Source organism: Lissotriton helveticus, chromosome 2_1 (assembly GCF_964261635.1).
Source record: "Lissotriton helveticus chromosome 2_1, aLisHel1.1, whole genome shotgun sequence".
Lineage (NCBI taxonomy): Eukaryota > Metazoa > Chordata > Amphibia > Caudata > Salamandridae > Lissotriton > Lissotriton helveticus.
The window spans coordinates 306,782,939-306,805,515 of NC_136059.1; the positions used below are offsets into that span (position 1 = coordinate 306,782,939).

Here is a 22,577-nt window from a genome sequence, read left to right on the forward strand (position 1 = left end):
ATCTACCTGGACGCAGAAGAAAGAAGGCAGGGAAGGAACCCTACCACTGACAGTGGAGTTCAGTCCTGCCACATTGCAGAATTTTACATTAGGTCAATGCTTCTGTCATTTTGCTCCTTAAAATCAAGTCTATACACCACAGAAAGATAGTGATATTTTTTACAGCAAAATAAATAGGACCAGGGAATTTTCAAGTGTCTGATTCATTCTAAACTCAATTCCCAGAAGAGCGGAGTTACAATACTACTCCTTAAAAATATTATTTGGATTACTGATAGTAGCATTCTATATTCAGACAGAAAGAGGGTGGATCAAATGACCCAATCGAATCCCCCCCTCTCCAGTGTGGCCTAAACATCTCATGGAAATCGTTTCACGATGATGTCATAGTTTAAAATCAAGTGCCTCTTTAAGAAGAAGCTATTCTTAAAAGTTAATGCCGCATTCTGTGCAGCTGGTTGACCATCATCAATCTCCCCTTTGAAAAGCACCAAACTTAATTACCACACTATTTCTGCACAATTTGCTTGCTGTTGGTGCAACTGTGCAAAACATTCGAGCTTGCGTGCAGTTTTCCTGTGATTATATTTGCTTGTGAACTGGTTAGATGAAATCTCCAGCCACTCTGTGCCACTGATGGTAAGAGTTAGGGGTACCTGAGTGCAGATGTTCGGCAATTAGTGAAATGATCCCTAGATGCTGCTGTCCCATTGGCTGTCTGCTGACACACCCCTGCACATTGACTCATTCTGCAATGTGTGGGGATAAGGCACACTCATCAACTGTTTAGGTAAGATCACCAATAGCAGGTTGGGCCTGGCCTGAAATGTCCATGAGGCTGTGGATTCAAGTGTTCTTTGACGGTGATCCCTAAATGGAACTGGAGGGTTTAACCTTGTGAACACCATTTTGAACCAATCTCTGAACTCTGTCTTGCCACTGGCCACTTGCTACCCCTTCCTCCCATGATGACAGCTGAAGGACAAGTACATATTTCCACTGTTCAACCTCTCTATGTGGATTTGATAAGCAGTTTAAAGGTTCCTGCACCATCAAGGTATGCCCCATGTAGGTGCCTAACTAATGCTCCTGCAGCGCTGAGGCTTCTAAGCCACCAGGGGACACCACTATTTAAGGGTTAGCCCCATTCAGTCCAAAGCCAATGAGTGTCTGGGAGGTGTGAGAAATCCAGGGGCCCCACTTCATTTTCTGCTGGGTGCGCATTATTTTGTGTTACTCCACTTTACCTAAGGGCCCGGTGTTTTTATAATAGCCGACTTGGAGACCTGGAACCTATGTGGCTGTCTAATGAATATCATCATAAAAGTAGATCAACACGCATAGGTAATTGTTGACCGTTAATGACTCCCCACGAAAATAATCACCCCCTTTTATTTTGGTGCCATTTTATAATTGCACTGTGATTGATATATCATAAAGGAGTTTGTGATTCTGACTAAAGCGGATTTAAAAAAACTGTTCTTTTCTCATGAACCTGTTTTTCATAATTCTTCCAAATCAATCAGGGCAAAAGACAATCCCAAATAGCTTCTGCCATTCATTTTTTAATTAAAATATCCCCTGGGGTGGGCCAGGGCCCCGGGGTCAATCACAATACATTATGAGGAGGGGGGCATTCTTGGGCCCCCCTCCCTGAGTTAATTGTAGTCAGAAGGGCCCCATCACCTGGGGGCTCACCAAATTTTGCAAAGGGAAAGGGGTGTGTGCTGCTCCCCTCTCCAAGCCGATTACAGCCAGGGGACCCCATCCAATCGGGCCCAGCTTACTTCTGAAAGGGGAGGAGGCACACAGCCCTTCTCCCCGAGCCTCCTTTGGGCCTGGGGACATAGCCCGGGACCAGCTCCTTTGTTGTCTTCCGGGGGAACCCTCCCCCCTCCCCACCCCAAGACACAATTCCCTGTCTGCAAGAGTGCAGGCAGGAAAAACCTGTCTGGTCCCACCCAGACGGTGCTGCAAAAAAAGCAAAAATTCTCCCAGCGGATGGGAGCAGACATTTGCTTCCTCTCCCACTCTTGCAGGCTTGGATACAGAGATTGCTCCCAACCAGCGATAGCATAGCAAAGAGCGTGCTCACAAGGGGTGAGAAACACCGGCTCCTGCTGACTGCAGGATGGGTGCATGCAGGGAACACAGGGGCCACGGGCTCCTCCCATGGCCTCCAAAATTGTGTGTTGTGGGTTTTCTGGGTGGGCACTGTGACGCCCACATTAGGCCCCAGGGCATGGCATTCTCCTGGCCATTAGGCTCGGGAATGGGGGCCACATGCCCCCTCCTCTTAAAAGAAAAGCCCCCAGGGTAGGGGTTCCCTGGGGCCCATTTGGGTTCATGAGGGGGGCCACGCACCCTCTGCCCTTGGACAGAAAGAATATACGGTCCCAGGGAAGGGGGTCCCTGGAGCCCTTAAATGCACGAAGACTGGAGTGCTTGCCCCCCTTCACTCAATAAATCAGTATGCCCTGGGTGGATCGGTTCACCAAGGCATTTAAAGGCTCGGTAGGGGGGCCCATGCCCACCCCAGAAATAATCTAAAAAAGGGTGTCCAGGGGTGGGCACCGGGATACCCAAAATAAAAGTAAAAAAGAAGAAGAAATGAGCAGTAGGAGCTGCTCATTTATTATTCACTGTTCATTGACGTAGCACCTCATAATGCAATGAGAGGGCTCTTCATATTGTTTTTTGTATTTGAGCTTGTTCATGTCCTTAAAAAGGGCTGTGGCACCAGAAAAACATTTTGAATGTTGCGTAGGGGCTGCGGGGAGTACAGAAACCTCAAAGCATCTTTTTTTTAAAAAACATTAAGTCTCCTGGGACATTGAATCCAGGACCCCAAGAGAACTTAACATATTTTTCACTCCTAGCTGTCTATACTTTTCAGCTGGAGCGTAAGGCCCTGCGGTTATAGTTTTTATGATTGCATTTTTTCTGGGCTGAAAAATGTTAAAAGTAAGTCTCAAGACATGATGATCTTTTTATTTAAAAAAAAAGCAAGTCTCTGATTTGTTTCTTTTAACATTTTTCAGCTCATAAAATGCAACAATAAAATCGTTAAAAGAAAGAGTCAGACATGTTGATTTTTTATTTATTATTAAACATTGTTATAATCACTATTAGCAAACTCTGCATTGTGTGAACTTCTAAATATACATCTGAGTAAACATATTGGTGATTTTGGAGGAAGATGATAGATCTGTTCTGTATACTGATATTCTCATCCCCTTGATAAAGCCAATAGGCCCACCTTTTATATTTTTATATTGCGACTCTTTGACAAATCAGTAAGTCTGCGTAAGTATGGCCAGGACTTGCGAGACCAACTACAGGCTATGCATGCCAGAAGGCTGTAAGCAGTGTGGAGTTGCTTGCCTGCCAGCCTGGATGCAGGGCCGAAACCTGCGTGGTAATAAAATGTTACCTTTTTACATTACATTAAAAAAATCTATAGTATTTCACAGAAAACCCCAAAGGTTAAAGTGACATTATAGTTGGGTATGGTAATAATATCTTACTTTGTTTTAAAAAAAAAAACTCTTAGAAGTTCTCTGAAAAAAACAAAGGTTGAAGGAAAGTTGTAGTTAGATGAAAATTTCACTTAAAACAAACTGTTTTGAACTAACAAAACCACTGACATTCACCCGTTATAGTTATCTCAAGTAACTAGAACTTGTGCCCTAAGGTAAGTGTAGCTTGTGCCCTCTCCTTGCACTGATAATTACCCCATGAATTACATCACTTATGACATATCTATGACGTAGCTGATAACATCACTGCAGCATTCAAAATGATATCATTGATGACTACCCTTTCATGCTGACGGCGTGAGTTATAGTTACCTTAAGGCACAAGTTATAGTAAAACAGTAAACCAGCACCAATGTACAGATACACACCCACTATTTCACTACCACATGTTCACCATCACAGCATTGAACAATCAGGATAATAAACCACACAGCGGCTATAGAAACGTAAACACTTCATAGCCAACTACAACCTTACGAGAAGTGCTATATGGTAAAACATCCCCATTAAATAGAATCACTAAACAAAGACACTGAGTAATAGTATATTAAGCATGAACAGATATACCATAATACACCCTATCACCTTAAAGCAAACAGTTACATAGACACCACCATACAGACACAAAAGTAGTGTTAGACACCCATAAATCCATCTGAAAATATAATCATACACAGTACATCTATCTATGTAACTAATATGTAGACATACAATTACAATTACTATTATTGTTAAAGAAACCAGTTCTTACAAAATAACAAACAAGTCCATTACAAATTGAGTCAGTATGTTTTCCAAAACAATACTGCAACCAAAGCACTAATTACAAAATAATTCATCACAGTAATTTTTTGTTCATATTGATTGTGGTGTTAATAAAATTATCATTCACATCAGTAGCAAAATAAAAAATGTATGTGTACAGGACTATCATATATCAATCATGTAATCTGAGATTTCATCAGTGATGGCATAAATGATGTCAGTTAACTTGTCATCCATCATGTCATGTGAAGTTATGAGCAGTGCATCGAGAGGTCATGAGTTATGGTTAGTTTACCTAAAGATTACTAGCAAATTTCAGTGGTTGTAAGTTTTATTTTGTAAATATAACTTTACGCATGGATTTTGTATAGTGAATTTCTGAGTTTTTTTTTTAAATGTAAGGTACAATAATTTGAATGCTTTATAACCATACCTTCATTTTAACTAAGTGTCTCCTTGAATTTCAGGGTTTTATTAGATTTAAGTTATGAAAATTAAATGTTTCAAATTTTCTTGTCTAAAAAATAATGAGTCCGGATCTCAAAATCTTTGGTCATAATGTGCCTGGTTTATTGCAATATTATTAAACTCAAGAACCAGACCCATAAATCCATGAGTTATCCTCTGTGCCTGGGTGCTATTTGGTCTAGGGAGATTTGGGTAAACTGATTTGCTCAGAGAATGTTGCAGTCGCTTCTTCTCAAGTCAAAATACTAGATGATTGGGAAGTTGGTGCCCTGTGTGCAAATTACCCTGTACATTTATTTTGAAAACCGTGTTCTATATTTTATGTGTGTTAGGTTTATGCATAACATGAAGAAATTAAAGTTTTTAACTTGCACTGTCTGTCTGATTGTTCACGATTTTCTATATACTTTTTAGAAAAAAAATCTCAACGAACCATATCATTTCTGTCCTACTAAAGAACAACAAACACAAAGCAAACTGCAGAGTAGAATTTCTTAATTGTACCTTTGTCTCATTAAGTGTTAAATCCTTCAAACATTTCTGTTACTGCGTTTTGTCGCTCTCTCATTTTCTAAAATTACCATTAACACTTGAGACCAATATAGCCGAATTAGATGTTCTTTAACTAACCATGTGTCACATTCCTTACACATATGTCATCTGATCACATCTGCTCAAAATTGACTTTGGTCCAGCTCTTTTTTTTATTTTTTTAAACGCCATCCGGATTGAGCATGCAATGAGTTGCAGTTTCCCTTGCACTTTACTTGTCTTTGCCTACAAGTTCCAGCATGACTAGCGTTCTTTACTGAAAACCCCAAACTGATTGAAAGTCGCTCTCATGACATGAAGCTGCTGCCCGCCTTGAAAACAACATTTGCTCTTCAGTGTCCCACATAGTTTTAAACGCAATATAACTACTGCAATACAATAAATGCTTAATACAATACATCAGAATTTATTTTGTTGACTATTTCGTACTATTTCCAATGAATCATTTTAAATGTTTCTTTCTCTTAACGCTAAGAGGGCCACACAAATGCAAGAGCAGCAGTGGAGACCAGCGAAGGTAGTGTAACTCTGTGGCCTGTGGTTTGCTCGTGGGCTTTCCATGCTGGCAGCTTTTGGGAAATGGCTTGTGTTGGATGAGAGATAGATTTGTGTTACTTTTCCACATGCATTATTGTAAACCAAAAGCATACTGGATAACAGCAAGTTGCTTGGTTTAAAGTTACTTTTTAAAACTCAAGTACAGTTCCTCACACTTTCGTTTTTTTGTCCGGCTAACACGCACAGCTGGGACCAACAATGTGTGGCTGTATCTAACATTTCAAGCAAATAATCATGCCATGTATGTCTATACAGGTTCACCTGAACCTCATGGATTAAAATGGCATTGTTATTTGAAGCTGGCTATGGGGCTTTGCTTGCATTTAATATCTACATTTTTAATGAAAGTGTATAATTGTGTGTTTGGATGAGTTCTCGCTGGGTATCTGACGTGTAAGCTCTCAGCTGGATTGGCAGGGGCTCAATTCACAAATGTTTTGTAGAAAAGTTCTAAATGTAAGCCTATAATTAGTCTTTCCTGTTTTCATTTTCTATTTTTGGCAAATTCTGGTAGGGTTTCTTCAGTTTTTTCAATACCTTAAAAAAACAGAGGTTATCAGTGGATACACCTTTTAGTGTCATTAAAAACAACAGAAACAGTGTTTTTCCGGTGTTTATGGAATGTTTTGCTTTTAATTATTGCTTGCTTTCTGCACTGATAGTGCATATGTATAGATAGCGTGTGTACTGGGTATATGAGGTCCAAATACATTTTTCCAAATCAAACTTATTTTAGTACACCATACAATACTACTTTAGTGAGTCTTGGTCATGCTCTGCTCTTTCCTTCCTATGTAAACATTTATCTTTGAAAAGGCTCTCTCAACATTGGCACTTGAGACGGGCAAGGCCAAAACAGCCGGTAAACAATTTGCTAACTCTGGCCAATGACGTAGCTTTCCATGCCAATACTGGTGCACCTGAAGATTGTGATTGTCCACGACATGTTCTTCAACATATGCGTTTAATTGGGCTCTTATGCCCTCAGTTATTGAAGTGGTCAAAAATGAAGCAGTACTTTTCAAAGTCTGGAGAAAATTCGCAAGGGATCGAATACTTGTTCAGAGTACCTCAGTGAGGCTTTGCCATTGTTGGTGAAGGGACATTTCTATGCATCATTTCAAGCCATTTCCTATAGACTGTGAAATAAAATTTCCTGAATTGCTCCTCAACATTTCTTTGCTTACCATGTGGCAAGAATTCTAACATGGAGCATGTTACAGTGCCAATGTCACCAAAAGTGTTGCCCAGCCTATTCTCAAGGAGATCTTTCACATCTACACCAATTACACTGAACACTTGGTAGACAAGGGTGTTTTCAGACTCTAGTACTTTGATTAAGTCCACTACAGCAGTCATGATTTCCTGTAAAAACCTAAGCATGCAGTAGACTGTATTTTTTTTCACATAACTATCAATATGTGACAAAAGTTCATCACAAATCTTGCCTTTGGCATCATTACCAAGCAAAAATCGCATAAACGGTCGCCACATGGATAATATGGTATTCACAGCCTCTAGGACTGGGAACCACTAGCTAAATGACACAGTTGGGATGACGCGTCCTTTGATGCCACACAAAGCACAAAATGAGAAATATTAGCATTTTAGTTCCCGGGCATAACGAAACAGTGTACCTGAATAGACTACAAAGTCAATAGCATTCTTCATTAACTCTGAAGATTGTAAAGATGATTTGACAACTTTTTCATATACATAGCTGAATTACTGCAAATACATACAATATCACTTAAATCTTTATTTAACTTGGTAGGAACGTTTTCCAGCAGCATTCCAGGTGGCACTGCGTTCCATGTTTACCAACATCTGGTGACATGTTTTCACCACTATCTCAGATGCTTAGTGACAACATTATTTTCACATACACCTGTCAGTATACTTCGCATAGAATATTTAAAGCCTGGGGTGTTTGGCAGTTCACCTACAGTTAAAACAGACTCGCTAGAACAGTGAGCTGATGTTTCAAGGGGTTTCACCCATTCTCTGTCTGTGGGTAAATGTGATGGTACATATTGAGAAAGATTCTTATGAAACCCCTCATTTTACCTATCAGTGAAATACAATGTAGCCAAAATATCATTTTGATATTTCCTGATTTTCTACAGTTTAAAAAAAAAACTAAATAAAACCTAAAACATGCTTTGAAACACTGCATCTTTAGACCAAAGACCACAAAACTGAAAAAGCAGAAGGAAGAAGAGACAACATCTTAGTGACATCCCTAAACAACAAAGCTCAAGCAGATTAATGTTAGCCCAGTTTTTCTTGCTGCTGCCTTGTTTAACAAAGTTGCATTGCATTGGCCCCTTCAGGAAGAAATAATAATGACTCTCTTACTCATCTTTTCCTTTCTTTGAATGGCACTTAGTTTGTGGTTGCGAAGGTGTTTATTCAGTGTTTATATGTTTACACCGGTGATGGCTATTTTCCTTTCGGTGGGGTTTTATCAGTTATTGTGGGTTTAAACCTAAAACCAGATAACTTACCTATAATTTATTAACCTTTCTACTCTTTGATGGCTCACAGAGACCCTTTACTGTATGTGTCGTAATTTGTACAAGCAGTACATTTCCATGCTAACTCCCCTTCATGTGTAGCCCACATTATGAACACCATTAGTGCTGCAGCAATTCCCCCTCTGTGCTGAAGACTATTATTTACCATTGTTCATGACGAGTTCAGCTTGTCATGAGCACACGAGCAGTGTACTGCATGACGAGCTGAGCTCGTCATGAGCATGGAAGGGGTTAACCAGCATCACGGTCAGTCTGCTAGCATAGCCCGAGTGGAAATGTGCATTTGCAATTATTTTCATTTGTCTTTCATTCCACATTTTGTATTACTTAAAACTGACTACTGCCAGTTGGGCTGTAACAGAGTAATTTAGAGCAGTTGGTTTAGGGGTTACAGGCTCAGAGGGATTTCTTCCATTGGTAAAAAAAAGACTTTGAGATAATATTTCAGGTACTGATCAATATAGGTTCTATGTCATGTAACTAAAACATGTGTACAGTACATGTCCAGATTGGAGATCAACTTCGAATTTAAGGGCATTAAGAAAGCTTTCAGTGTAATAAGATGAGACCTACTTTGAAAAGAAATAGATCAGTTGCTGAAGGAAAAGAAATTACAAAACTGATTTTGACATTACAATCAAGCAAATGGGTGTTGGCTAGGACCAACAGGTATGAAAAGTTAATATTAGAATAAAGCCTGTCAGAAACTGGGTTACTGGTTGGGGGCTGGGGTTACTGGGTTACTGGTTGGGGGCTGGGGAGATCTCGCACCAAGGATACGTTGTGCAGCTGAGGTGATGCGTCGGTTTGGTGGAGCTGTGATGCGAGGTCCTGCGTTGTCATTGAAATTCCCGTCAATGAGGGCCAGCGAAGTCCGGCGTCGAGGATGCATCGTGCAGTTGAGGCGGTGCATCTGTTCCAAAGCGCTATTAGGCTGTGATGCGAAAACCTGCTTTGTCATCGTGGCTGCCTTCAGCGAGAGATTTGCGATGTGAGGGTCTGTGTCAGTAAAGCTTCACACAGCAACGGTTCTGATGCCGCCTGCGGGGTCGATATGGGGCCGTTTTACTGAGAGAACCCTTGCAGCAGAGCGGTGATGCATTGGTTCTGCTCGGGTTTGTGCTGCGCAGCAGAGGAGATGAGTCAGTTCTGCTGGGTCCCCAGATGGGCAGGCAGAGCACCTTCAGAACCCACTTCAAGAGTCCAGGACTGGGGTAGCACCGCTTGATAGGATAGGACTCAGAAGTTGCAGAGTCCAGGTGCTGGATTCATGGTTGTTGGAGACTTCTGTCCCGCCAGGGACCAGTCAGCAGCCAGACAACTAGCCCTAGGAGTCAGTCTGGGGTGCTGGGTTCAACAGATGCAGGTGAAGTCGTTCTCACCCAGGCAAGAGGGAAGCAGCCAGCTGGTCAGTACAGCAGGGCAGCAGTCCTCCAGAGCAGCAGTGTAGCATAGTGACAGCCACCCTTCCTGGCAGGGTATTCACAGGTCCAGAAGTGTACTGACGGGTTGGTGACTGAGGTCCAATATTTATACCCGGACCTTCCTGTGAAGTGGGAGAAGCTTCTAGAGGTTTCCCTTTGAAGTTCACATGCTTCCTTATTTCCATGCCCTGGCCTCAGACTAACTATAGGGGGTACACAGCCCTTTGTGTGGAGGAAGGACACAGCTTATTCAAGTGGAAATATGGCTGTGCCCGGCTCTTCCCTTCCATCCTGCCAGTGATGGCCTATCTAGGTTATTGTGTGTGGCTGTCTAGGTGGAATACTCAAAGCACAGCAGTCAGCTACACCCTCTAATGTGACCTATAGACATGCTGCAGGCACTACTAAATGGCTAAGCCAGGAAAATGCCAGCTTTCTAAAATTGTCATTTTTAAAATTGTAATATAAAATCCGACTTTACGATAAAAGAGGATTTTTCATTACAATTCCAAAGACACCAAACATGAACTGGTTACCAGTTCCCATTTGGAAGGTGCAGCTTATTTCATGTAATAAGGCAACTCAACTGTCAGACTATGGGAGAGGTAGGCCTTGCTGTAGTGAAAAATGAATATAAGGGTGTTTCACTACCAGGACATGTAAAACTTCAATTTAAATATACTACGATTTAAAGAAATTGACCATGCCCAATGGGATGTTTTGGGCCTCCCCAAAGGATAATTTATATTTATTAAAAAGGAAGGATTGGGCATGGCAAAAGGTTTATGTTTGAATAAGTTGTGTACACATGGGACATGTAAGTACATCCCAGGGAGGCACTCCGGGGTGGCTCAAACACAGTGATTCCACTTGTTAGTATTCACGTATTTATTTGTACATTTCAAATGATATTCAACTTCATATCATCTTTGGTATGTTGTCATACATATCATTCCACGCTTTTAGCTCCGATGCATTTCGGGCTCAAGAACGCCCTTTCTCAAGGAGCGCTGAAAGAAGAAGATTTAAGGTGTCGGTTACAAATGTGAACGCGTAAAATGGGAGATAAGGTGCATGGGGTGGGTTAAATGTGATGAATGTGAATACATAGCCGATGTGGATATTGGTGAAATTACTGTGCTTACGGGATAACTGATCTAGGACGTGAGGTAGTCATGGTGAGGACGGCATGCGGGGTCAAACATAAATCTATCATACGTGTTCCTGCCAAAGTCTAGTGAAGTTTAAAGGAGTGTAAATCTATGTCAACTAGTGGATGCCGAAGGTTTATGCCATGCGGTGAGTTTAAAAGTCGGAGCAAAGATATGCTTCCGTGTGCCATATCAAAAGACGGTCTAGTTAAGCATGCAAGTCGATCGGTTGATGTTACTCACTGTTGTGTAGCGGGAAACATGCTTCTCATTCTCGGTGTGCTGGGTGTGTTTGTTAGACGCATGAACGCGGGTTAAGTGTAGCGGGAAATACCGGCGACACAAAAGAAGGGTAAAGACAAACGAAGGGTGAAACACTCGAGTGGTGGCGGCCATCTTAGAGTGGGGAGTGAGGGATAAAGAATCTAATAAGCGGAAAGTGAAGTATAAACACGATGAGTGAAAACAATGCTTGAAAGAGCTCACAATGTGATCAATATATATACAATATAACAGGGTAATATTTACAAGTAACAACTGTATTCTACCCGGTCATTGAGACCATTGGGTTTCAAGCTTTGCAATCTATAAATCCATTCTAATTCTCTCTGTAGAAGGGCTTTACGAATGTCAGTGCCCTCTTTCCTGGACAATGTCTCTAGGACGATAAACTGCAATTGGGCGATGGTGTGGCGGAATTCATTAAAATGTACCGCTAGATTGGACTTCACATTTTTGGTGCGTATGTTTGACTTATGTTCGGTTATTCTAGTTTTCACTTTCCTTTCGGTTTTGCCAACGTATAATTGACCACATGGACATTTGATGCCATAGATTAAGTTCATTGAGTCACAGGTGGCATTAACGTGCAACTTGATCGGATACCCTTTCATAGGGTGTTGTATGATGTTGCCTTTAATAATACAATTGCAGTTACTACAATTTTTGCATGGGATTGTACCTTTATATACCTCTTGAGTTTCTGGTGTTGAAGATAAAATTTCTTTCAAGTTTTTGCTACGTGAGTATGCAAATAATGGTGGATCTTGAAAACATCCCCTAAAATCGGGTTCCATTTGGAGGATAGGCCAAAACTTGAGGATTATTTGTTTGAAGGTGCAGCTGGAGGTGGAATATTTTGATACCAAGACCATGCGTTTGGTGGTGTCAGTGGGTGGTTTTTTCTGCAAACTGTCTTCTCTGCTGATAGCTGTAACTCGCTCTATGGCTTCATTCAGGATGGAGACGGGATATCCTCTATCAATGAATCGATTCTGCATTTCTGTCATTCTGGTTGTACATGTGAGTTCATCTGAGACTATCCGTTTGACCCGTAGTAGTTGGGAATATGGAAGATGTTTTTTTAGGGATTGTTGATGAAAACTTGAATAGTGCAAGGTATTATTGCGATCTGTACTTTTACGGAATAAATCCGTGATGACACACCTCATAGTCAAAAGGTTTATGTTGCCAGGTCGAAATGGCAATTTAAATTACCACGTTCCCAGGGGCTTACCGACAAATTAAATATGTCAATTGGAGATAAGCCAATGTTACCATGTTTTAAGGAGTGAGCACATGCACTTTAGCACTGGTTAGCAGTGGTAACATGCACAGAGACCTAGGGCAGGATAAACTGGACCATCAAAAACTGTAGGGGTGAAGTCAAAAGGTTTGGGGTAACAAAGACAAACTATCTTCATAAGCGGACCTTTTCTGCTTCCTCTATTATTTAGTTTATTTATGGTGGATTAGACAAACTACATTGCGTAACCACTATTGTTTCAATGAAGTTAAGGTAAAATCATTATTCAATTTCCTGGCAACAGATTTTGACAAGTGCTTTACTATGATTTTTGGAAGGTTGATAATGAAATACACTGAACTAGTATCATCTTTTAGGCCATCAATATGTAAAAGTGTCTATTCATGGCTGTTCTCATCTTGTTTATTTCCAAGTGTTCATGTTTGTAGTTAAAACCGGAAGCAGCTTTTAGAGCTTGTCCAGGTTAATATTGCAGAACCTAAGTGTTGGTGATTATCATGTGTTTTCCAAAGTGTTCTTCTATTTTGTGCCATTTGCTTTGATATGAGCTTATTATTGTCATCACTGATGGTAGAAAAGAGTGTTTCATTTGAGAGCAATCAGAGCTCGATTGTAGTTCCTAGTCTACCTAAATGTTGTGTAATAGGTAAAGAGATGTATGTTGATTCAGTGCCCTATTTTATATGATCTCTTCTCAGTAAATTCTGTATTTGAGGAAATGTATCAAATATGAAGTATGAAAGTAAAGAAAAACAACAGTTACACGGGTATTAAAACATGTATCATGATCTGCATCGGAAATTGAATATGCCTGCAGCTCTTATGAAAATTAGTCTCCAAAGATTTTTTCAAAATGTGTCTCTGTTAGACCTGTCAGCCCTAGAGTGGTTTTTCCTGTTTTTTTTCGCCCTTGCCATGTTTTTTCCACCACCTTTTTTGTTGGACCTAGGTCTCTGGGCACCTTACCACTGCTAATCAGTGCTAAGGAGCAGGTGCTCTCTCCTACGAACATGGATGCCTCAGGCCCCTGCTACTGCGGAGTGGTCTTTTTAGTAGCACCCTAGTAGCCAGGAGCTGGCTGGGACCTTAAGATACTGTAGCAACACCAGCCCACATTTTCTGCACATAGCTAGACTGTGGAAGCTACTGTAAAGTTCCGGAATAGGGGAGGGATCTCACTTTGCCGCCTTAGAGAGTGGTCACCTGACCTAGGGATATTTAAGGAAAGGAGGGAAACCTTTTTGTCAGTTGGGGCATCACTGGACCTGGGGGAAACCTACGCAGGAGTCTTAAGCGGTAGGGCTAGGGGAGGAACCTATACCACTAGAAGTGACTGGGCCTAGGCACTGCCTTCTAAGTTGAGTAAGGGACTCTACCAAACCCACTGATCTGGCCCAGCGTGGGGGGAACCCAGGGAACCACCTGCAGTGATCTAAGGGAACCAGCCTGACCTTAAGCCACCAACTCAACCCCCCCTTTATCACCTATCCCCCAAGGAACTACCTGAGAAGGGCGCAGAAGCCATCAAGTGCCAAGAGAACCCCTTATTTACAAGAAGGACTGCTGGGGGATCAACCAGGTATTAGCGCGGTATCATCCACACGCTCCCCTGCTCAGCCAGTGCCCCCCTGTGCTGTCCTGCCACAGTTGTGTTGTTAAACTGCCTGAACTGCCTTCCAAGCGCTCTCCTGCTGTGCCCCTGAGAAGTGCTGTGACCATAAGAACTGCTGTCGGCCTAAGCGCTGTGAGCACTGCTGTGATCCCTGAGCGCCATGCCCCTGAAAGCGCTGTTTCCTTCACCGCTGCGGCCCGGGGTTACCTGCTCCGCGCTGCGCTGTCTGGAAGTCCTCTGGGGGCGGGGAACACCGCCGCAGCCCGGGCGCCAAGCCGAGAAGTTGCCAATATCACAGCTGCTGCCCGGGGATTGCTGGCGCTGCCCCCTCGTCGTCGGGAAGCAGTCTGGGCCTCGCTGTCACCACCGCGGCCCGGCGCTTGCCTAGGGAGGCCCCCGCTGCTGAGTGTGTCATCGTGGCGGCCACCGGAGCCAGGAGAGGGCCGCAGTAGTGCAGAGTAGGCCGCGCTGGGCCCCAAAGCCGCCACCAACATCACGTGATGGGGGCGTCTTCACGAGCCCCGCCCCGCCAGCGCTGCACCCCAATTGGCTGCCTGGCCGAGCCCCTCGCAAGCGAGCCTCGGATTGGCTATGGGGCCCGGCAGACATCAGCATTGGCCGCTGGAACCGCTCCCCTCCGCAGCCGCGTCCCGACTGGTACCGCAGCCGCAGGAGCTACGGGAAGGCCCAGGACCGGTCCCAGGGGCGTGCGCGGGTTGCTGGAGGGCCAGAGCCCTTCTCTCATTGGCCGCACCCGCTCCAAAGGCCCAATTTGCTCCGCACTGCCGGGGTAGGAGGGCAACAGGCACGAGAGGTAGCGGGACCTCCCAGGAGCCGGGACAAAGTCCCGTGACCCCCCCTCCCCTGGGGAAAGCTGGACCTGGGCCCTGTTGGCCTTTCTGAATTCCCCCTGTGGGCCCACGAACATAGAGGTAAGGCCTACCAACCCCCTGAACTGGGCCAGAACACTGTTTGGGCATTTGGTGACTGCTTTGGGTTAACCCCTCATTAGGGGACTGTTCTATACAACCTGCCCGTAAGCAGGAGCTGAGAGGTAAATGCTGAATAGGCCATACTGTTCTTATTGACTTTGCTTAGGCCCATGCTGAGGTTATGCCACAGAGGTTATTGTGGAAATTGCTTATGAGACCCTGTTTTATTGATTCCACTGAGGTCCCAAGTTACTACTGAAGCCTGCCTAAGGGAATGTTAAATGAGTTCTCCTTGAATGAATTGTTCACCTAAGGTTTTATGATGAAAAGTCGCCTGAGTCCTCCTGAAGCGGATTTACATGTGCCTACAATGAAATGTTACTAATGAGTTAATGCTGAATTGATTACCCTGAATGATTTGCCAGCCCTTAATTTGATCTTGATAAAAGTGTATTGATTTTACCAGACCAGCTGGTGTGGTGTCAGTTATTGTGTGCATTTCCTGTCTGTGTGAGTGTGTGCTGCACTGCTACTTCACACCTAAGCTTTTGAGTGCCTTCCTGCTCACGCCAAGCTACCCCCGTGGAATTGGTGACCCCAGTTCTCACATTGGTGGCAGCGGTGCGATAAGGACATGTGGCTGTGCAGCACCCTCCAGTGAGTCAGTGTGCGCCGCAATTGGACACCTGTTGTGTATGCAAGCTTACCAAATTGACCTCCACTGTCTAAAGTGAGTGTGCAGATTCCTGTTTTGACCTGTTACCTACGTCCTAGTGTCTCTCCTTTAAATTGTCTGGGTCCCCACCTGTCAAGATGGAGTTTGAGCTGGCCAACCTTGAAGCGTATACGGTGGTGCAGCTGAGGGACTTCTGTCAGGGAATGGTGGTGTCTGTTGGCCGAAGAGCCATGGTAGAGGAGCTTCGGAAAGCCTTGAGGGCATGGGTAATGGCCCACCCGGAGGGGAGAGGGGATGGGGGACAGGAGGGGCAGGGCGCACCAGGGGAGGCGGGCGCACCAGAAGAGCTAGACCTACTGAATATTGATATGAGTGAAAATGTGTTGCCAGGAAGATGTTCCGGGGCAGGCAGTGGTGTGTCTAGGAGGAGTGCATCGCCAGAGGAGTATAAGGACAGGAGGGAGGAGAGGCAATTGTGATGAGAGCTTGCTAAGATGGAGAAGGAGAGAGAGGAAACCAGATTAGCAATGGAAGAGAAGAAGCTTGCGCACAAGCTTCACCTAAAAGAATTGGAGCTGCGAGCATTGCAGATAGGTGCGCAAGGAAATACAAATGGTGGCAGCGTACCAGAGGTTCCACGAGAGCCTAAGTTCTATCTACCAAAGGAGGTGATAACTAGTTACAGGGTGGGGGATGATATTGACAAGTGGTTGGAGGCATATGAGGTGTCCTTGGTAGCCCACGGGGTGCCCGAGAGCTACTGGGGGGGTGGCCTGTACCGATACATACCTCCCGTAGTGAGGGACACACTCCTGACCTTAGAGAAAGCAGACCAAGTCAACTACCCCCCCATGAAGGAGGCGCTACTTAAGAAGTTTGGCCTCACCCCAGAAAGGTATCGCCAGAGGTTCCGCAGCAGCCATAAGCTGCACACAGAACTGGGTGGATTTCTTTGACTATGCCCGGAAGGCTTTAGATGGTTGGGTTCGTTGCAGCAAAGTGAGAAATTATGAAGGACTATACAATTTGTTTTTAAGAGAGCACCTTCTGGATAAATGTTTTCCGGAGCTGCGCCAACATCTGGTGGGACCGCAAGCTGACCGATCCTCATGAACTTGCGGAGGAGGCGGATACCTGGATTAGCACTCAGGTGTCCCACAAGGGACCCGGGGGAGATGGCCCGAAAGGTGGACAGGGTTTTCCCCAGAAGAGAGAGGGGGGAGATAAAATAAAGGAGTTCTCTTGAGGCCCACAAAATAGACAGTCTGGAAAAAGGAGTAGGTTTCCCACCTCAATCTGGATCCCCAAAGCCCACTTACCCTGACAAGAGTCAGCAGCCAAGAATTGTCCGGTGCTACGAGTGTGGGGAGGTTGGACACTACAAGGGGAATGCCCAGTGTCACAAGAGGTCCCCGGCCCCCACAGGAGGGAAGAGCCCCGGGGTGGCTAGTATAGCGCTGGGGAATGTGTTGCCCCTAGATGAGGGAGGGGAGTGGACAGGCCTGACTCTGGTCTCCCCCTGGGACAGAGAGATGGTCCCAGTGACGCCCTTACCATCGAACACTGCCAAATACCGGCAGACGGTGCAGGTTAACGGACAAGAGGTGGAGGCTCTGAGGGACACAGGTGCCAGCATGGCGACGGTGTTAAGGCGGCTGCTGTCCCCGGAGCAAGTGATCCTGGACGTATTCCATCCGGCCGTAATGGCTGACGGCAGTCTGAGTAACTATCCTGTGGCTCAGGTTCCCTTTGAGTGGGGAGGAGTCAAGGGCCCATTGAGAGTTGCTGTAAGCCCTGCCTTGCCAGTTGAGTGTCTGCTCGGAAACGATCTGGAGTATACCGCCTGGAAGGAAGTTGAGTTCCAAGCCCACACTGAGATGCTGGGGGAACCAGGATGGACTTGCGTGGTCACGCGGTCCATGGCTGCCCTGCAAGGAACTCAACCCGGGTTGGAGCCTGAGACTACGGGCCAACCCAATGCTGGTCAGGAAGCGGATGTTGTGGAGGACACGCCCCGTGTGATGGATGGGGAGCCCGCGGAGGTAACCCCGGAGTCCGTGGAGGTGGATGTTGTTCCCGTGGGGGACTTGCCGACCCCTGCCGAGTGGCATGTGGAAGGAGGGCCTACCCCGGAAGAATTCTGTCGGGCGCAGAAAGAGTGCCCCACTCTTGAAGGCATGCAGCGGCAGGCCGAAGCCCAAGCAACCAACCAAGAGACCGGCAATTACAATGTGTACTGGGAGGATGGCCTCCTCTACAATGAGCCTAAGGCTCCGGTGCATTGATCCTCAAGGGCCTTAGTGGTCCCCCAATGCTACCGGGCCTTCCTACTGGAATTGGCACATGAAATACCACTAGCTGGACACCTGGGTCAGGACAAAACCTTTGCACGGTTGGTCCCGCATTTCTATTGTCCCAGGATGCGAGTTGCCTCTGACACCTATTGCAAGACCTGTAAGACTTGTCAGGTGAGTGGCAAGACTGGGACTAAAGTGAAGGTCCCTTTGGAACCGCTCCCGGTTGTCGGGACACCTTTTGACCGGGTTAGTATTGACATTGTCGGGCTGATGGACCCTCCGACTTCTTCGGGACACCAGTTCATTTTGGTGTTGGTGGACCGCGCTCCAAAGGCCCACTTTGCTCCGCACTACCGGGGGAGGAGGGCGACAGGCACGAGAGGTAGCGGGGCTTCCCAGGAGCCGGGAGGAAGCCCCGTGACCGCCCCTCCCCCGGGGAAAGCTGGACCTGGGCCCTGTTGGCCATGCTGAACCCCCCTTTGGGCCCACGAACATAGAGGTGAACGGCCAAAGGCCTACCAACCCCCTGTACTGGGCCAGAACACTGTTTGGGCATTTGGTGACTGCTTTGGCCCTAGGGTTAACCCCTCGTTAGGAGACTGTTCTATACAACCTGACCGTAAGCAGGAGCTGAGAGGTAGATGCTAAATAGGCCATACTGTTTTTATTGGCTTTGCTTAGGCCCATGCTGAGGTTATGCCACAGAGGTTCTTGAGGAAATTGCTTATGAGACTGTTTTATTGATTCCACTGAGGTCCCAAGTTACTACTGAAGCCTGCCTAAGGGAATGTTAAATGACTTCTCCTTGAATGAATTGTTTACCTATGGTTTCATGATGAAATGTTGCCCGAGTCCTCCTGAAGCGGATTTACATGTGCCTACAATGAAATGTTACTAATGAGTTAATGCTGAATTGATTACCCTGAATGATTTGCCAGCCCTGAATTTGATCTTGATAATAGTGTATTGATTTTACCAGACCAGCTGGTGTGGTGTCAGTTATTCTGTGCGTTTCCTGTCTCAGTGTGAGTGTGTGCTGCACTGCTACTTCACACCTAAGCTTTCGGGTGCCTTCCTGCTTGCGCCAAGCTATCCCCATGGAATTGGTGACCCCAGTTCTCACAGTCTCTCTCATGATCAAGGTATTTAAGGGGTGAATGGGTAAATGTGTCAAAGTTCAAGTGAACTTGTCTCCAATTTGACTTTGGAAATTGTGTACATTTTCTGTAGCCGATCCGCTTTGGTGAATGGCTAATCTGTTAATGATGTTCTCCACTCTGTGACTAAACTAAAACTTGAAGAAACCAATATTAGTGCATGAGGATGGCACGTAATGGAATTGGTCGAAATGAACAAGAAATAACAATCCACTAACAATAATGGACATTAAAAAAATTATTAGTATTAATATTATGAAATGAAATATATTCTTTTCTAAAAAGTACATATTTTGTTTCAAATTGTAAAAGGTACTGTTTTGTAGTTGTCTTCTATTTTCATTTTTACTTATCCGTCGTAATTTGCAAGCAATCTTGGTGGTGAAAGTACAGTTATGCCATTCTAACTTCTTCCTTTTCGCATCCATTAGTATGCACACACTACCATAAATGTAAAACAGAATAATCGTGTACGTAATGGTTTGCTATGACAGTATATGAAATAAACTGTTTGTATGTAATTGGATGTCCCGCCACCTAAAACTACCACTGTGTGGTTCAGTGCAGTTCATTTCAAACAAGCATTGAGAAATCCTATAGTCTATAAATGAAAGTGCCTCCTCGTTTATTGTGTGCCTATGAAGTATTGTAGATGGGCGAGTGGGTGTGTACATGAATGAATCACTGGGTGGATGAATGGTTGCAAGAAGGAATGGATGCATGAGTAAGTGCATGTATGATGTGTGATTAAGTGCTTAAACTCTCCAATCATTGATGAGTTACTTCCAGTTATAAGCAATAGTGCTGGAATTGCCTTTGCTCGTTTCAGGCTGATGCCGTTGCTTCTAAAAGGGCAAAGATGTTTCCCAATAGTGAGACTGAGAGGGGTTCTAGTAACATTTACAAACAATACGCCCTTTGGTCTTGTGGTTTATGAGGTCACCAGACCTTCCTCGATTGCTATATTGGACCATATTACACAATTACCCGATACATATACTCACTTATATTGTGTTGGCTTGCTAAAGCTGTCTGAAGCTGTGTCTAAAGGGAGAATCAGCTCGAGATTAAAAGCGGCAGACTGGCTTTATGTTCACTAAGATCAAAGTAGCAAGGCCTATATTAGGGTTCAGATATTTGCTAACATACATTTTATTGTTGCTGCAGACTATTTCAAAGTAAGTTTATTTCAGTTAATAAAAACCATAATATATTGTACAGAGTGGCTGATAAAATGTTAAAATCGCAAAGTGATTGGATACTAAAAGAGACTTCTTTATAACTGACCATAAAGAAAATTTCTTTTTGAAATGCGAAATATAAAGACTCAGAAGTGTATACAAATGCAAATAACAATAGGAGCACTGCCCTTTTTCCTATTTCCTTAGCTTTAAAGCAAAAATATGTATAGGGATAATACCGCAAAAAAAATCATACAGGAATCCAGTAGAAATAAATTGTAAACTAAGATCAGCTAGCTCAGAATAGATTTTAATAGTACTTGTTAAAGTGCATTTGTCAAGATATGACATTTGGGTGATCTCCATAGCTATACGTTTATTCACATATACAACGGCAGTGGAAATCAGGTGTTAGGCAATACTGCATTAGGGAGAGCAAAAGTGATGATATTATTATCTATTTAGAATGCTTATCATAAAATCTCCCAGTGTCTCGTTTGGTGCACCCTTATACCAAGATAAAGTGCAGAGATGTATGTGCCTTCTTACTTAAGGTTTCTGATTTTTCATTTGGTTATTTTTTTTCTTGATTTGCACTGAAATATGGCTTTTATTTTTTTAATATTGTCATATTCGTATTTATTATTTTATTGCACACACATCGATCCACAATTAACACAACACAACTATGTTGTTATGCCTATTGATCACACCATTATATCTATATTATTCATCCATTTACTTTCGATTCTGCTCATTTAGAAAACATTTCTGTTATACATATCAATTAGGCTGTCTTAATATTTACCCTCTTCGGAGGAGGTGATATTGTCCTCTGAATCTGTTGTGCTTTTAGTACCTCTCCCTGTTTTAAATTCTTATTGTCTGTCAAACAGAATGTTAATAGAGTTCACAAAGTCTTGCACTTGGCAAGTTGCAACTCCTTCCAAGATATTAGTGAGAAATAATATATTTGATATGCCAAGCATATGCTGGGCTGTGTGAGTCAGCCGGTGGTTTCTCCAGTAGTGTGTGTATAGTTATTTGAAAATGTCAATAAAACTGGTGATGTCTATCATAATCATAATGCCATGTCTCTCTCTTAGCGGTACAAAAGGGGGTGGTGGTGATGGACTGAGCATCCGAACCAATCAAACACTCACACCCAGTCAACAGATCTGGGTTTAATCCATCACCGTTCTCTCGCTTATTCACTCTTAAAACATATACTTTTTGCTTATTGCAGACCTGTCAACCTCCAAATAAAACACACTGTGAGAGTGGAGAACGGGAGTGGCGGGGTGTTGAGACCATCACTGAACTACCTATAAACCTGCTTCTAAGGGGGCGTGATGTGTCAGAGGGGGCAGAACTTTATGCGGGTACGTGCTGTGAGCCACGCCAGTCCCCTTAAACAAATAACAAACCAAGGCTTCAAAGGCAGCCACTCTTGTCCCGGGGAGGTTGCAAAACAGTGATGGACATCACCTGTGCTCAGCCTTACACAGAATTGAGTTGGAAAAACTCTCTGCTGGAGTTTTCAATGTACATTGTCTGCCACTGTGCGATATTGGCTCCTCATTGGGTGACCCTGTGAAAGGAACTAATATCATGTGACACATGATGGTGCCGTGTGAGTTGACATTTGCTTCCACAACCCCTATTACATATGATAATTGAGAGAGAAACACTAACAATAGAAATGAAGCACGGACAGAAGTGTATTGTTTACATTTGAGAAACACTTGAATTACCTTCTTTATTACTTTATTTTATAATATAACCAGTAAAAAAGCAAATAGTGAAGATAACTTCTTGATACAATGCTTGCAATTGCAATTTTAAGACATTAGGCTACCTGCAGTGGGAATTAAATGAATTGCAGTTATGTAGAATTTCCATTATTATATGCAGAGTTGTTTGTGTATGCTGTTTGTGTCTTGAGCAAAAATGAACATCTGATTGACACACTGATTGCTCAGAGAGGTGCAAGTCTGGAACTAAAAAGTAGAGTTAACAGATGACATTTATAATACTTATGTAGATTTGCTAATTTTTATTTTGGGGATAGAGGGGTTGTTATATAAAGTTTTTAAGATCATACATGTTAATCTGATTGTACCTAAAGTGTGTAAAAAGTTACCATCCACCATCATTCTGCTTGCTTGCATTTTTTACATTT

The 22,577-nt window shown here is 43.7% G+C and overlaps 1 protein-coding gene across 2 annotated transcripts in view; it reads left to right on the plus strand.

Moving 5' to 3' along the window:
* Window positions 1–22,577, plus strand: part of MALT1 (MALT1 paracaspase) — a 716,169-nt gene that overhangs the window by 471,438 nt on the left and 222,154 nt on the right. The window contains exon 7 of one of the 2 annotated variants that reach the window (XM_078674892.1): window positions 5,800–5,841. The exons of the other annotated variant lie outside the window; for it this stretch is intronic. Coding sequence (XP_078531018.1) covers window positions 5,800–5,841 — 42 coding nt within the window. The remainder of the gene's footprint in view (window positions 1–5,799; window positions 5,842–22,577) is intronic. 2 annotated transcript variants of the gene reach the window in all.